Consider the following 17635-nt stretch of genomic DNA (forward strand, 5'->3'; position numbering starts at 1 on the left):
ATCCCATGTGCCGTGGAGCGGCTGGGCCCGTGAGCCGTGGCCGCTGGGCCTGCGCGTCCGGAGCCTGTGCTCCGCAACGGGAGAGGCCACAACAGTGAGAGGCCCGCATACCGCAAAAAGAAAAAAAAAAAATAAATAAATAAACCAAAAGGTAGCAGAAGAAAAGGTAGATCTCATTAAAAAGTGTTTCACCCACTGCTTGCTAAATGTATATTAGATCTGCCTGTGGGTTTGACAGACCCCACAAATGCATGTCAGGTTTGTGCAAGCATGAGCTCTGAAGGGATTTTTCTAGGTCAGTTAGGAAATCTTTTTGTGTTATCCATTACTACACATGACTGTTGATTCTTAAAATCTAGAAGTACCTTAACAACTACTTTATAGCTCCTCTTGTACAGCTTAAAACACATTCCACTCATTGTTCAGTTCTGCTATATTATTATATGACTATTATATAATGCTAAATTATTGATTTTCTTCAATTGGTAATAGAGCCACAGTACTATTTCCTACCTTTTATTGCAAGTAAACTGTGTTTAATTTGTATTATGAGATAAACAGGCTTTTAGGATCCTTTTAGTCTGAGATTTTCCCCTAGGCAACTCTTGCTTCTCATAAAATATACAAATTCTTTTTTGTTGTACATGTTTATAGATGCACCATGAGATATGAACATACATTTTTTGAATCCAGTTTTATTGAGATATAATTGCCATATGCCATTGTATTAGGTATACAACACAACGATCTGATATATGTATATGCTGGAAAATGATCACTGCAATAAGTTTAGCTAACATTTATCACCTCACATAGTTACAAAATTTTTTTCTTGTGGTGAGAACTTTTAAGATCTACTCTCTTAGCAACTTTCAAATATAAAATACAGTATTGTTAATTACAGTCATAATGCTGTACATTACATCCCCAGAACTTATTAATCTTGTAAGTGAAAAGTTTGTGTCTTTTGACTCACTTCACCCATTTTCCCCATCTTCCACCCCTCATCTCTGGCAACCACCAATCTCTCTCTGCATCTATGAGTTTGTATTTTTTCAAGGTCCATTCATGTTGTCACAAATGGTAGAATTTCCTTCTTTTTTATGGATGAAAATACTCCATTGTATGTATCACACTGTCTTTATCATACATTCACACATCGATGGACACTCTTGCTATCTCCGTGTCTTGGCTATTGTAAATAATGCTGCCACAAACATGGGGGGGAGGAACAAATATATTTTCAAGATAGTGGTTTCATTTCTTTCAGATATATATGCAGAAGCAGAATTGCTGGATCGTATTTTTAATTTTTTGAGGAACCTCCATAAAGTTTTCCATAATGGCTGCACCAATTTACATTCCCACCAACAGTGCACAAGGATCCCCTTTCGCCACATCCTCGCCAATACTTGTTATTTCTTGTTTTTTTGATAATAGCCACTCTAACATGTGTGAGGTGATATCTCATTGTGGTTTTGATTTGCATTTCCCTGATGATTAGTGATGGTGAGCATCTTTCCATGTACCTATTGGTCATCTGTACGTCTTCTTTGGTAAAATGTCTCTTTAGATCCTTTGCCCATTTTTTTTTTTTTTTTTGGTGGTACGCGGGCCTCTCACTGTTGTGGCCTCTCCCATTGCGGAGCACAGGCTCCGGACACGCAGGCTCAGTGGCCATGGCTCACGGGCCTAGCCGCTCTGTGGCATGTGGGATCTTCCTGGACCGGGGCATGAATCCGTGTCCCCTGCATCGGCAGGCGGACTCTCAACCACTGTGCCACCAGGGAAGCCCCCATTAAAAAAAAATAATAATAATTAATTAATTTTTGGCCGTGTTGGGTCTTCGTTTCTGTGCAAGGGCTTTCTCTAGTTGCGGCAAGCGGGGGCCACTCTTCATTGCGGTGCGTGGGCCTCTCACTATTGCAGCCTCTCTTGCTGTGGAGCACAGGCTCCAGGTGCACAGGCTCAGTAGTTGTGGCTTACGGGCCTAGTTGCTCTGCGGTATGTGGGATCTTCCCAGACCAGGACTCAAACCCGTGTCCCCTGCATTGGCAGGCAGATTCTCAACCACTGCGCCACCAGGGAAGCCCTGCCCATTTTTAAAATTAGATTGTTTAGGGTTTTTTTTGGCTAGTGAGTTGTTTGAGTTCTTTATATATTTTAGATATTAACACCTTATCAGATACAGGATTTGTAAATATTTTCTCCCACTCTGTAGGTTCCCTTTCCATTTTGTTGACAGTTTTCTTTGCTGTGCATAAGCTTTTTAGTTTAATGTAGTCCCACTTGTGATTTTTTGCTTTCATGACCTTTGCTTTTGGTGTCAAATGCAAAAAAATAACTGCCAAGACCAATGTAAAGGAGCTTACTGCCTATGTTTTCTTCTAAGAGTTTTATGGCTTCAGGTCTTATGTTCAAGTCTTTGATCCATTTTGAATTAATTTTTGTGTATGGTTTTGTGTAGTCCAATTTTTTTCTTGTGTTTGGCTGTTCAGTTTTCCAAACACCATTTATTGAAGAGAGTCCTTTCCCTATTGTATATTCTTGGTTCTTTTGTCAAAAATTAGTTGATCATATATGGATTGGTTTATTTATGGGCTCTCTTTTCTGTTCTCTATTGATCTACATGTCTGTTTTTATGCCAATACCATACTGTTTTGATTACTATAACTTTGTAATATAGTTTGAAACCAGGGAGTATTATGCTTCCTGCTTTATTCTTCTTTCTCAAGATTGTGTTGCCTATTTGAGGGTCTTTTGTGGTTTTTATACAACTATTTGGATTGTTTCTTCTATTTTTGTGAAAAATGCCACTGGAATTTTGATAGGGATTGCACTGAATCTGTAGATTACTTTGGGTAGTATGGACATTATACCAATATTAATCATCCCAATCCATGAGCACTGATTATATTTCCATTTTTCTGTGACTTCTTCAATTTTTTTCATCAACGTCTTACTGTCTTCAGTGTACAGATCTTTCACTTCCTTGGTCAAATTTATTGCTAGGCATTTTATTCTTTCTGATGCAACTGTAAATGGAATTGTTTTTTTAATTTTTCTTTCTGGTAGTTCATTGTTAACATATAGAAATGCTATTGATTTTTTCTGTATTGATTTTGTATCCTGCAACTTTGCTAAACCTGTTTACTAGTTCTAGCAGTTTCCGTGGAGTCTTTAGTTTTTCTATCTATAATGATATAATATCACATCATCTGCAAATAAAGACTGTTTTACTTCTTCCTTTCTATTTTAGAGACTTTTATCTTTCTTGCCTAATTGCTCTGGCTAGGACTTTCAGGACTATGTTGAATAAAAGTGGTGAGAGTGGGCATCCTTGACTTGTTCCTGATCTTAGAGCAAATGCATTAAGCCTTTCATCATTGAGTGGGCTTGTCATAGATGGCCTTAATTATGTTGAGGTATGTTCCCTTTATATGTACTATATTGAGAGTTTATATCATAAATAGATTTTGAAGTTTGTCAAATGCTTTTTCTGCCTCTATTGAGATGATCATATAATTTTTTTTTTTTTTTTTTTTTTTTTTGCTGTACGCGGGCCTCTCACTGCTGTGGCCTCTCCCGTTGCGGAGCACAGGCTCCGGACACACAGGCCCCGCGGCCATGGCTCGCGGGCCCAGCCGCTCCGCGGCATGTGGGATCCTCCGGGATCGGGGCACGAACCCGTGTCCCCTGCATCGGCAGGCGGACTCTCAACCACTGCGCCACCAGGGAGGCCCTCATATAATTTTTATCTTTTATTTTTTTTAATTTATTTATTTTTCTACAGCAGGTTCTTATTAGTTATCTATTTTATACATATTAGTGTATATATGTCATTCCCCATTTCCCATTTCATCCAACCACCACCAATGCCCCCGCCACTTTCCCCCCTTGGTGTACATATGTTTGTTCTCTATGTCTGTGTCTCTATTTCTGCCCTGCAAACCACTTCATCTGTACCATTTTTCTAGGTTCCACATATATGCGTTAATATATGATATTTGTTTTTCTCTTCCTGACTTACTTCACTCTGTATGACAGTCTCTAGATCCATCCACATCTCTAAAATGACCCAATTTTGTTCCTTTTTATGGCTGAGTAATATTCCATTGTATATATGTACCACATCTTCTTTATCCATTCATCTGTGGATGGGCATTTAGGTTGCTTCCGTAACCTGGCTATTGAAAATAGTGCTGCAATGAACTTTGGGGCACATGTGTCTTTTTGAATTATGGTTTTCTCTGGGTATATACCCATAGTGGGATTGCTGGATCATATGGTAATTCTATTTTTAGTTTTTTAAGGAACTTCCATACTCTTCTCCATAGTGGCTGTATCAATTTACATTCCCACCAACAGTGCAAGAAGGTTTCCTTTTCTCCACACCCTCTCCAGCATTTGTTGTTTGTAGATTTTCTGATGATGCCCATTCTAACTGGTGTGAGGTGATACCTCATTGTAGTTTTGATTTGCATTTCTCTAATAATTAGTGATGTTGAGCAGCTTTCCATGTGCTTCTTGGCCATCTGTATGTATTCTTTGGAGAGATGACTATTTAGGTCCTCTGCCCATTTTTTGATTGGGTTGTTCGTTTTTCTAATATTGAGCTGAATGAGCTGTTTGTATATTTTGGAGATTAATCCTTTGTTTGTTGATTCATTTGCAAATAGTTTCTCCCATTCTGAGGGTTGTCTTTTTGTCTTGTTTGTAGTTTCCTTTGCTTTTCAAAAGCTTTTAAGTTTCATTAGGTCCCATTTGTTTATTTTTGGTTTTATTTCCATTACTCTAGGAGGTGGATCAAAACAGATCTGTTGTGATTTATGTCAAAGAGTGTTCTTCCTATGTTTTCCTCTAAGAGTTTTATAGTGTCTCGTCCTACATTTAGGTCTCTAATCCATTTTGAGTTTATTTTTGTGTATGGTGTTAGGGAGTGTTCTAATTTCATTCTTTTATATGTAGCTGGCCACTTTTACCAGCACCACTTATTGAAGAGGCTGTCTCTTCTCCATTGTATATCCTTGCCTCCTTTGTCATAGATTAGTTGACCATAGGTGCATGGGTTTATCTCTGGGCTTTCTATCTTGTTCCATTGATCTATATTTCTGTTTTTGTGCCAGTACCATATTGTCTTGATTCCTGTAGCTTTGTAGTATAGTCTGAAGTCAGGGAGTCTGATTCCTCCACCTCCGTTTTTTTTCCCTCAAGCCTGCTTTGGCTATTCAGGGTCTTTTGTGTCTCCACACAAATTTTATGATTTTATGTTCTAGTTCTTTAAAAAATGCCACTGGTAATTTGATAGGGATTGCATTGAATCTGTAGATTGCTTTGGGTAGTATAGTCATTTTCACAATATTGATTCTTCCAATCTAAGAACACAGTATATGTCTCCATCTGTTTGTGTCATCTTTGATTTCTTTCATCAGTGTCTTATACTTTTCTGAGTAGAGGTCTTTTGTCTCCCTTGGTAGGTTTAATCCTGGGTATTTTATTCTTTTTGTTGCAGTGGTAAATGGGAGTGTTTCCTTCATTTCTCTTTCAGATTTTTCATCGTTAGTGTATAGGAATGCAACATATTTCTGTGCATTAATTTTGTATCCTGCAACTTTACCAGATTCATTGATTAGCTCTAGTAGTTTTCTGGTGGCATCTTTACGATTCTCTATGTATAGTATCATGTCATCTGCAAACAGTGATAGTTTTACTTCTTTTCCATTTGTATTCATTTTATTTCTTTTTCTTCCCTGATTGCCATGGTAAGGACTTCCAAAACTATGTTGAATAATAGTGGCGAGAGTGGACATCCTTCTCTTGTTCCTGATCTTAGGGGAAATGCTTTCAGTTTTTCACCATCGAGAATGATGTTTGCTGTGGGTTTGTCATATATGGCCTTTATTATGTTGAGGTAGGTCCCCTCTATGCTCACTTTCTGGAGTTTTTATCATAAATGGGTGTTGAATTTTGTCAAAAGCTTTTTCTGCATCTATTGAGATGATCATATGGTTTTTATTCTTCAATTTGTTAATATGGTGTGTCACATTGATTGATTTGCGTATATTGAAGAATCCTTTCATCCCTGCAAATAATCCCACTTGATCAGGGTGTATGATCCTTTTAATGTGTTGTTGGACTCTGTTTGTTAGGATTTTGTTGAGGATTTTTGCATCTATATTCATCAGAGATATTGGTCCGTATTTTTCTTTTTTCTAGTATCTTTGTCTGGTTTTGGTATCAGGGTGATGATGGTCTCACAGAATGAGTTTGGGACTGTTCCTCCCTCTGCTATATTTTGGAAGAGTTTGAGAAGGACGGGTGCTAGCTCTTCTCTAAATGTTTGATAGAATTCACCTGTGAAGCCATCTGGTCCTGGACTTTTGTTTGTTGGAAGATTTTTAATCACAGTTTCAATTTTACTACTTGTGATTGATCTGTTCATATATTCTAGTTCTTCCTGGTTCAGTCTTGGAGGGGTATACCTTTCTAAGAATTTGTCCATTTCTTCCAGGTTGTCTATTTTACTGGCATAGAGTTGCTTGTAGTAGTCTCTTAGGATGCTTCGCATTTCTGCGGTGTCCATTGAAACTTCTTTTCATTTCTAATTTTATTGATTCCTCTCCATCTTTTTCTTGATGAGTCTGACTAAAGGTTTACCAATTTTGTTTATCTTCTCAAAGAAGCAGCATTTAGTTTTATTGATCTTTGCTACTGTTTTGTTTGTTTCTATTTCATTTATTTCTGCTCTGATGTTCATGATTTCTTTCATTCTACTAACTTTGGTTTTGTTTGTTCTTCTTTCTCTAGTTCCTTTAGGTGTAAGGTTAGATTGCTTATTTGAGATGTTTCTTGTTTCTTGAGGTAGGCTTGTATTGCCATAAACTTCCCTGTTAGAACTGCTTTTGCTGCATCCCGTAGGTTTTGGATCATCGTGTTTTCATTGTCATTTGTCTCTAGGTATTTTCTGATTTCCTCTTTGATTTCCTCAGTGATCTCTTGGTTATTTAGTAACGTACTGTGTGTAGCATCCATGCGTTTGTGGTTTTTTTTTTTAGTTTTTTCCCCTGTAATTGATTTCTAATCTCATAGCATTGTGGTTGGAAAAGATGCTTGATATGATTTCAGTTTTCTTAAATTTACTGAGGCTTGATTTGTGACCCAAGAGGTGATCTATCCTGGAGAATGTTCCATGTGCACTTGAGAAGAAAGTGTAATCTGCTGTTTTTGGATGGAATGTCCTATAAATATCAATTAAATCTATCTGGACTATTGTGTCATTTAAAGCTTGTGTTTCCTTACTAATTTCTGTTTGGATGATCTGTCTATTGGGTTAAGTGAGGTGTTAAAGTTCCCCACTATTATTGTGTTACTGTCGATTTCTTCTTTTATAACTGTGAGCAGTTGCTTTATGTACTGGTACTCCTATGTTGGGTGCATATATATTTATATCTGTTATATCTTTTTCTTGGATTGATCCTTTGATCATTATGCAGTTTCCTTCCTTGTCCCTTGTAACATTCTTTATTATAAAGTCTATTTTATCTGATATGAGTATTGCTACTCCAGCTTTCTTTTGATTTCCATTTGCACGGAATATCTTTTTCCATCCCCTCACTTTCAGTCTGTATGTGCCCCTAGGTCTGAAGTGGGTCTCTTGTAGACAGCATATATATGGGTCTTGTTTTTGTATCCATTCAGTGAGCCTGTGTCTTTTGGTTGGAGCATTTAATCCATTCATGTTTAAGGCAATTATCAGTATGTATGTTCCTATTACCATTTTCTTAATTGTTATGGGTTTGTTTTTGTAGGTCCTTTTCTTCTCCTGTGTTTCCCACTTAGAGAAGTTCCTTTAGCATTTGTTGTAGAGCTGGTTTGGTGGTGCTGAATTTTCTTAGCTTTTGCTTGTCTGTAAAGCTTTTGATTTCTCCATTGAATCTGAATCAGATCCTTGCCGGGTAGAGGAATCTTGGTTGTAGGTTCTTCCCTTTCATCACTTTAAATATGTCATGCCCTCCCTTCTGGCTTGTAGAGTTTCTGCTGAAAAATCAGCTGTTAACGTTATGGGAGTTCCCTTGTATGTTATTTATCATTTTTCCCTTGCTGGTTTCAATAATTTTTATGCCTTTTGTTTTTGCCAAATTGATTACTATGTGTCTTGGCGTGTTTCTCCTTGGGTTTATCCTGTATGGGAGTCTCTGTGTTTCCTGGACTTGGGTGGCTATTTCCTTTCCCATGTCAGGCAAGTTTTTGACAATAATCTCTTCAAATATTTTGTCTGGTCCTTTCTCTCTCTCTTCTCCTTCTGGGACCCCTATAATGCGAATATTGTTGTGTTTAAGTGGTCTCTTAGGCTGTCTTCATTTCTTTTCATTCTTTTTTCTTTATTCTGTTCCACAGCAGTGAATTCCACCATTCTGTCTTCCAGGTCACTTATCCGTTCTTCTGCCTCAGTTATTCTGCTATTGATTCCTTCTAGTGTAGTTTTCATTTCAGTTATTGTATTGTTCGTCTCTGTTTGTTTGTTCTTTAATTCTTCTAGGTCTTGGTTAAACATTTCTTGCATCTTCTCGATCTCTGCCTTCATTCTTTTTCCGAGGTCCTGGATCATCTTCACTATCATTATTCTGAATTCCTTTTCTGGAAGGTTGCCTACCTCCACTTCATTTAGTTGTTTTTCTGGGGTTTTATCTTGTTCCTTCATCTGGTACATAGCCCTCTGCCTTTTCATCTTGTCTATCTTTCTGTGAATGTGGGCTTTGATCCACAGGCTGCAGGACTGTAGTTCTTCTTGCTTCTGCTGTCTGCCCTCTGGTGGATGAGGCTATCTAAGAGGCTTGTGCAAGTTTCCTGTTGGGAGGGAATGGTGGTGGGTAGAGCTGGCTGTTTCTCTGGTAGGCAGAGCTCAGTAAAACTTTAATTCACTTGTCTGGTGATGGGTGGGGCTGGGTTCCCTCCCTGTTGGTTGCTTTGCCTGAGGCGACCCAACACTGGAGCCCTACCTGGGCTATTTCGTGGGGCTAATGGTGGACTCTGGGAGGGCTCATGCCAAGAAGTACTTCCCAGAGCTTCTGCTGCCTGTGTCCTTGTCCTCATGGTGAGACACAGCCGCCCCCTGCCTCTGCAGGAGACCCTCCAACACTAGCAGGTAGGTCTGGTTCAGTCTCCTTTGGGGTCACTGCTCCTTCCCTTGGGTCCTCATGTGCACAGTACTTTGTGTGTGCCCTCGGAAGAGTGCAGTCTCTGTTTCCCCCAGTCTGGTGAAAGTCCTGCAATCAAATCCCACTAGCCTTCAAAGTCTGATTCTCTAGGAATTCTTCCTCCTGTTGCTGGACCCCCAGGTTGGGAAGCCTGACATGGGGCTCAGAACCTTCACACCAGTGGGTGGACTTCTGTGGTATAAGTGTTCTCCAGTTTGTGAGTCACCCACCTAGCAGCTACGGGATTTGATTTTATTGTGATTGCACCCCCTCCTACCATTTCATTGTGGGTTCTCCTTTGTCTTTGGATGTGGGGTATATTTTTTGGTAAATTCCAGTGTCTTCCTGTCGATGACTGTTCAGTTAGTTGTGATTCTGGTGTCCTTGCATGAGGGAGTGAGCACACGTCCTTCTACTCTGCCATCTTGAACCAATCTTTCTCTATCTTTCATTTTATTAATGTGGTGTCTCACTTGACTGATTTTCACATGTGGAATCACCCTTGTATCCCAGGAATAAATCCCACTTGATCATGGTACATATTCTTTTAATGTGTTGTTGAATTAGATTTGCTAGTATTTTGCTGAGGATTTTTGTTATCTATGTTCATGAGGAATCTTGGTCTGTAATTTTCTTTTCTCATGACACCCTTGCTTAGTTTTGGTGTCAGAGTAATGCTGGCCTTGTAAAATGGGTTTGGAAGTATTCCTCTCTCTTCTATACTTTTTGGAGGAGTTTGAGACGAACTGGTATTAATTCTTAGAATGTCTAGTAAAATTCACCAGTGAAGCCCTCTGATCATAGGCTTTTGTTTTCTGCGAGGTTTTTGATTACTAATTCAATCTCATTACTAGTAATCAGTCTGTTCAGATTTCCAATTTCTTTATGATGCAGTCTTGGTAGGTCGTATATTTCTAGGAATTTATCCATTTCTTCTAGGTTGTCCAATTTGTTGGCATATAATTGTTCATAGTATCCTCTTATGATCCTTTATTTTTCTGTGGTATCAGTTGTAATTCTCCTTTTTCATCTCTGATTTTATTTATTTGAGTCTTCTGTTTTTTTCTTGGTATGTCTAGCTAAAAGTTTGTCTATTTTGTTTAGTTTTTAAAAAAAACAGTTCTTACATTCACTGATCTTTTCAATTATCTTTTTTTTTTTTTTTTTTTTTTTTTTTTGTGGTACGCGGGCCTCTCACTGTTGTGGCCTCTCCCGTTGCGGAGCACAGGCTCCGAATGCACAGGCTCAGTGGCCATGGCTCACGGGCCCAGCTGCTCCACGGCATATGGGATCCTCCCGGACTGGGGCACGAACCCGTATCCCCTGCATCGGCAGGTGGACTCTCAACCACTGCGCCACCAGGGAGGCCCTCAATTATCTTTTAAGTCTCTATTTCATTTATTTCCACTCTGATATTTGTTATTTCCTTCCTTCTATTAACTTTGGAATTATTTTGCCCTTCTTTATTTAGTTCCTTGAAATGTAAAGCTAGGTTTCTTAATGTAGGTATTTATTACTATGAACTTCTCTCTTAGAACTGCTTTGGCTCCATCTCATATGTTTTTTTTTTTTTTTTTTTTTTTTTTTTGCCACTCTGCGTGGCTTGCCGGATCTCAGTTCCCTGACCAGGAATTAAACCTGCGCCCTCGACAGTGAAAGCACAGAGTCCTAACCATTGGACTACCAGGGAATTCCCATCCCATATACTTTGTTATGTTGTATTTCCATTTTCATTTGTCTCAAGATATTCTTTGATTTCTTGACCTGTTTGGTTGTTCAGTATCACATTGTTTAATCTCCACGTTTGTGGATTTTCTAGTTTTCTTCTAATCGATTTCTAGTTTCATACCATTGTGGTTAGAAAAGTTGCTTGATGTGATTTCAGTCTTCTTAAATTTGTTAAGACTTGTTTTGCGGCTTAACATATGATATATCCTGGAGAATGATCCATGTGCACTTGAGAAGAATATGTATTCTGTTGCTTTTGGATGTAATGTTTTATAAATGTCTGTTAAGTCCATCTGGTCTAACTTGTCTTTTAAGTTCAGTGTTTTCTTATTGATATTCTGTATGATTCCATTATTGAAAGTAGGGTACTGAGTCCATTCCGATTACTGTATTGCTGTTGATTTCTCCCTTCAGGTCTGTTAATATTTGCTTTGTATATTTAGGTGCTCTTATGTTGGGGTGCATAAATATTTACAAATGTTATATTGTCTTGTTGCAGACACTTTTATCATTATGTAATGCCCTTCTTTATCTCTTATTACAATCTTTGTCTTAAAGTCTATTTTGTCTGATACAGGTATAGCTACTCCTACTTTCTTCTGGCTTTTGTATGTATGGAATATCTTTTCCCATCCCTTTACTTTGAGTTTGTGTGTGGTCTTAAAGCTGAAGTGAGACTCTTGGAGGCAGCATACAGTTGGGTCTTATTTGTTTATCCATTCAGCCACTCTATGACTTTTGATTGGAGAATTCAGTCCATTTATATTTAAAGTAATTTTTGATCAGTGTGGACTTACTATTGCCATTTTGTTCATTGTTTTCTGGCTGTTTTGTGATTCCTTTTTTCCTTTCTTCTCTAACTCTTTTCCTTTGTGATCTGATGATCTTCTGCAGTGGTATGCTTAGATTCCCTTCTCTTTATCTTTTGTGTATCTACTCTGGGTTTTTACTTTGTGGATACCATGAGGTTTATATAAAACATCTTACATTTGTAACAGTCTACTTTAAATTGATAACAACTTAAGTCAAATGCACACTAAAGCTCTACATTTTTACCCCCTCCACCGTGTTTCATGTTTTAGGCATCATAATTTACATCTTTTTTATCTTGTCTATCTGTTAACAAATTATTACAGTTACAGCTATTTTTTTTTACTATTTTTGTCTTTTAACCTTCATACTAGATTTATAAGTCATTTACTCACTACTACTACATGAGAGTATTTTGAATTTAACTATGTATTTACCTTTAGCAGTGAGATTTACACTTTTATATCTGTTCCTGTTACTAACTAGAGCCCTTCTGTTTCAGCTTGAAGACTGTCCTTTATCACATTTCTTGTGAAGCCTGTCTAGTGGTGCTGAACTCCTTTAGCCTTTGCTTGTCTGGAAAACTCCTTATCTCTGCTACTAAAACGAACTGCCAATTCTAATATGCTATGATGACCAAACCCTCATAGTTTTACACATTTTGAAACCAAAACTCTAGATAATATGACAGCAATGTCCTTTCCACCTGTATGCTTAGCTAGTCTACTAGATAAGACAGAGGAATGTAAATGTCCCTTGGTATTATCACTAATAGTATTAGTCAAATAATCTTTAATAAGTCTCAATTAAAACAATTCCCTTAGTGATCTTAAAATACATGGAAGAGGCTTTAAAGACTATTTTTAGAACATAAAGCAGACAGAGGTTCTGATTTCGGATACTATGTATGGAAGAAAGGAAAGTACTACAAATAATTAAAGGCAATTCATTTCCCCATGGAAAAATGTGCTCTAAGATGACATATTGTAAAGTGATTTATAGCATATTGACTGTAGTTCTTCTAATGAAAAAACAATTGTCCAAGTTTTCCCTGGAGAACACTCTCAGTAACAACAATCCATGCTCGTGGAAAGCCATGAGTTAGAAAATGAGAACCAAATGAACTCTCAGCTGGCAAAAGCCAACAATAATTAATTTAACACCAGTCATTTGTAGAGAACATGTATACATTTCAAAATTTCCCTTGAGAAGAACAGGTCATTGAACGGCAGAGGCCACATATTTGAATACGTTCAAAGAATTTTTACTTAATAATATAACAAGCTCCAAAGGTTTTACTTTAAAAAAAAAACTTGTTTTTAGGACTAGGTAGTTATCATAAATAGTTTGGTCAATATCATCATTTGAATTTCAATATTGTAATAAGTATTTCTGAAAAACATCACTCAAGTGAGTTCACATTGAACTTGGAACTTGGACAATATATTCTTAAACAGCAGCAGAGAGAAAACGGTGTCATTAAATGGGGCTTTATTCTGATTCATTGGCTAAGAAAATGGGAACAGTTTGAAATCTTCTATGTTGTTTCATTTTAATGAGCAGAGAGCATTTTTCATGTCCTTATTAAAGCGGCTAATGTGTTTCTCTAGTCTCATTATCACCACCAGAGTACACTCTCTGTTGTTTCATAACCAAGACAACTCCTTTTCGTTTCAGAGAAGTCAAATTTGATTGCTCACATGTGGTTGTTAATAAAACTCCTGTGGCGCTGCTCAAGGTGCCCATGGGGATTGTACAATTATTTATATTTTCTTATGGTTTTCTATAATTATTGTGATTGTACTTTCACAGAGTAAATGTATCTCAACCAATTAAAGCAGTGGTGGGTTAAGAATATTCATCAGACTTGTGTGAAAGGATATTGTTCTTAGGGTTTTGCAAAGCACAGAAATTAAACTGCTGTTATCATGTATTCAACCCAAGTGTTAAAATTAAAATGCTCAGCAACTTTGGAGTTTATCTGAGCAGATGTTAACTATTTATGAAAAAATAAACATTATACAGGACTTGCATTCATGATATGATTCTTTGTTGTATTCAAAGTGCTGGAAAGAAAAACTGCTACACAAACTTGGGGGATAGTTTATGGTATATGACCAATTTGGATTATTGTTAATTCAGGTCAATTTAAAATTGCAGAATCATAAAATTCCAAGAAATCTCATTTTGCTTTACATCTTTGTTCTTATTTGCTTCACCCCTTTATTTTCTTTGAAGACTCCAGGACTAAGAACAGCATGCATAAAAACAAGCATCTGAGGCTATCAACTAGAAAACACACAATATAACCTTTCATATTTTGTCATAGAGAAATTTCATTCTATCTAGTTTGACAGTGCTTGCAGCAAAAGTGATCAGCTGTACTTCCATGACATCAGCTGTCATTTTGATGCTAGAATTTTAGCCTGCTGTGTGTGAGATGTGACTGTCCATGCACAATTCCCATCAAAGGTAATTTTATGTGCAATGGTGTGTAAAATTTACCTCTAATTATGATAAGGTCACTGATGGGTCATTTATGATATGCTCTCAGGAGACAATTGCAGTGAATAGCTTTTGGCAAGATTCATCTGGAGAAATTAAACTGGTCTGACCATGACTCAATAGAAAGTAAAAGACTCTTAGAAAATTATTCCTCAATCATGTTTAAAGTTCTAAAGGAACCCAAAGAGGGGCAGTTTGCACAGTGGGGAAGGTTGTGAGTTTTGAAATTATACAGACCTGAGACTTAACCTAGGATCTCTATGCCTAATAAGTTCTATCTGATCTGGCTTCTGCATATCTCTTGGCTTCTATTTCTGACATTTGCTCCCTCGTTACCTGGGCTCCAGCACCATTGGCCTCCTTCCTGGTTTTTGAACATGTCATGCTCACTCATGCTTTGGCAGTCTTTGTACCACAGAGTTTCCTGTAGTTGTATGCTCTTCCTTCAGATCTTCATGTGCCTGGAACTTCCTGCTCTTTTACTTTCCAATTAGTAGAATGTGTTGTATCCACTCTCTGAACTACCCAAACACAGTCTCCTCCTCTCTATCTAAAGTTGCCACCTCCTAACTAGGTAATCGCTATTGTGTCATCCTACGGATGTTCTTGAAGTACTAATCATAGTCTTAAGTTATTTATTTACTGCTTAATGTATAATTAAGTTTGCATATGATGATAGGGAGGAAAAAAATCTAAGAATGAAAGGTGTCTTGACTAGGAAATCCCACACTCTTGAAACCCCACTGACATTAACTATACAAGTCCCTGGTCCAATATTGCTTGATAAAATGGAGTAAAAATATTATCTTTGGGTTGGAGAAACTTCTTGGACTTTATGTAAGACAGCATGAAAATAAAACATGTGATGAGAAATTTTATTAAAATAGTCATTAGAGTGATTTCACTTTTCACTATGATCATGATGGACCTCCATGAAGGGAGAATATGTTAGTCACTTTAGTTGTTAACACTTCTTGAAGAGGGTTTTTATATGTAATGGTGGGAAAATGAAAATTTGAGATGGATAAATATAGGAAATTTTATATTTATTTAAATCTATCAGTGTTTTGTTTTTAGTCTTCTTTCCCAAGATAACTTACTTATAGACATAACAGTGACTTTTCAAATGGTTCATGTTCAGCTAATATTTGTCAACAAATGACTAAGTGCTGGATGGACTGGAAGATCATCTTTGGGTTTCAATCCTTAATGCAAATTGTAACAATAACAATAAGAACAAAGATGAAATCCTTACCAAAGGGTCCAGTCGTGGCCACAGTATGGCTGAACATTTCCAAGGTAGAATCCCAGAGATTGAGTGACCTCCACAAGATTGGTAAAGTCAAGACTAATGCTGTTGAAAAGTACAGATGTCATGATAATCTCATCAATAGCCCATACATCCTCTCCCTGGGAAGAATGATATGGTTGCCACCATCTGAACTGAATTCCAAACTGTCTTGCATCATCTGGTAATTCTACAGAGATTATTCTAAAGGAGAAAATAAAAGTAAAAATTCAAATTACTTTGATTATCTTAAAATACAAACATTTATAGCAGGATCTTTTCTTCCTACAGTATAATATTTGAAAAAAATAATTCTCCCACTATGACAAACATTCTTGAGATTTCCAATTTCCTGTCTGACTCCAACAAAGTCTTCTCAACACATCTAAAACTGTGACTTTGCTTGCACTCAGCTGCTCTCAGAAAAGCTAACTCAATAAAACATAGTTGTCAATGTGGCAGGATTTGCCTAAGTCTGGTAAAGGATCTTGGGCAGCTTGTTACACACATTATAGTTTTGGGCTGGTTGGAACCATGGCACTTCCTCATTCCCATGAGTTCAGCATAGTGTGCGAGGTCACTTGCTGTGTCATGGTGGCTACGACAGTAAACCTGTATCTGACAAATGGGGAAGAAAATTAAGAATAATATCTAATTTCCAGGAGCAATCATTGTACACAGCAGCAGGAACTATATATTAATTGCCACTGCAATGACATCTGCTTGAAAGCTCCATAAATCATAGTACCATACTGCTCAAATCCGTACACAAGGTGCGATGTGAAACAAATGGCAAATGGAACATTTATCTCCATCAGTGTACAATTATACACCAGGAGAGGTGTTTGCAGTAAACGTACACTGAAGGGACTGAACCTTCTTCCTAGTGAGCAAAGAAAAACTCCCTAAGACAGGTGACTAGCTGGATAACTTAGAAATAAATTATTTAAAAACTTCAATGTCTAAGGCTGGATTTACTGAGAAATTAGATTGATTTTCATATTTGTATTATGTTCATCTTTAGTTATTACATAAAGAAACATTAAATCACATCTTGAAAATGTAATTTTTTGCATACTGAAAGTTATTAAAAGTAATATCTATTTTTACTTTAAATAATCTGCATATGAAAATATGGGGTGGAATAATATGATTATCACCATTGATTATATAAACAGTAAAAAATTGGTAGGACTTTTTGTAATGTGAGAAAACATACTTTTTAAATGATGAGAAATCAATGTTCAAATACAGAAATATAAATTAAAAAACATTTCTTAAACTAAAAAGACATAGCTATAACAGGTTTATGATTTTTTAAGTACTTTCCATGATCTGCTGAATTTTTTAACCAATGTGAGTTTATTAAAAGAAAAGTACTTATTAAATACTTAATTATATTATTTCAGTAATTTTCACTTTAATTTTCTAAATATTTATTTACTTATTAAATAATTAAATAATATTTATGTTAACATATCAAATATAGAATAAAATAAACTATATTCAAACTGGCTCAACAATGAAAACACACATTAATTTAATAATTTAATTTGATTAGCATTATGTTATTAGAAAATTATAATTTTCTTTTAATATTAATAATTTTAAAAGCAGTTACTGGTCTCTCTGATGAAAATAAATATAATATTAAAAATTAACAAATGAGAAGTAGAATTTTTGGGGCAACTTTAAAGGAAAATAAAGTGCATATGTGTGTGAGAACAGTAACTGAAGTGACTAATATTTTCCCCAGCAGAGATGTGAAGACTGTGACTCTGTAGTCAGACTCTTGGGTTAAAGTATGCACTTTGTCACCTCATGGTTGATAACTTTGCAGCTGCAGGGAAGGTATTTAACTTCTATGTGCCTTAGCATCTTCATCTGTGAAACTGGGATAATAATATCTTTATGGCAAAGTCAGAGACTTTTTTCTATTTTTCACTATTGTATCTTAGCACCTAGAATAGTGTCTGGCATATAAAAAGAATAACTTCTTGCTGCATAGATGAAGTACATATTATCAGTATACCCTGACAGAGATTCAAACACAGAGGCATAAGGAAATTAAAGATTTTCTTTTAGGTTAAGCAGCTTTTAACTGACA

General features: G+C 36.7%; 1 protein-coding gene across 2 annotated transcripts in view; it reads right to left on the reverse strand.

Moving 5' to 3' along the window:
- RELN (reelin) overlaps positions 1-17635 on the reverse strand; it is a 527861-nt gene that overhangs the window by 142960 nt on the left and 367266 nt on the right. For both annotated transcript variants that reach the window (XM_060107639.1, XM_060107638.1), the window contains exon 20: positions 15496-15732. In XM_060107639.1, the coding sequence (XP_059963622.1) occupies positions 15496-15732 (237 nt within the window). The remainder of the gene's footprint in view (positions 1-15495; positions 15733-17635) is intronic.

The sequence above is a fragment of the Mesoplodon densirostris genome, chromosome 9 (genome assembly GCF_025265405.1).
Source record: "Mesoplodon densirostris isolate mMesDen1 chromosome 9, mMesDen1 primary haplotype, whole genome shotgun sequence".
Classification (NCBI taxonomy): Eukaryota; Metazoa; Chordata; class Mammalia; order Artiodactyla; family Ziphiidae; genus Mesoplodon; species Mesoplodon densirostris.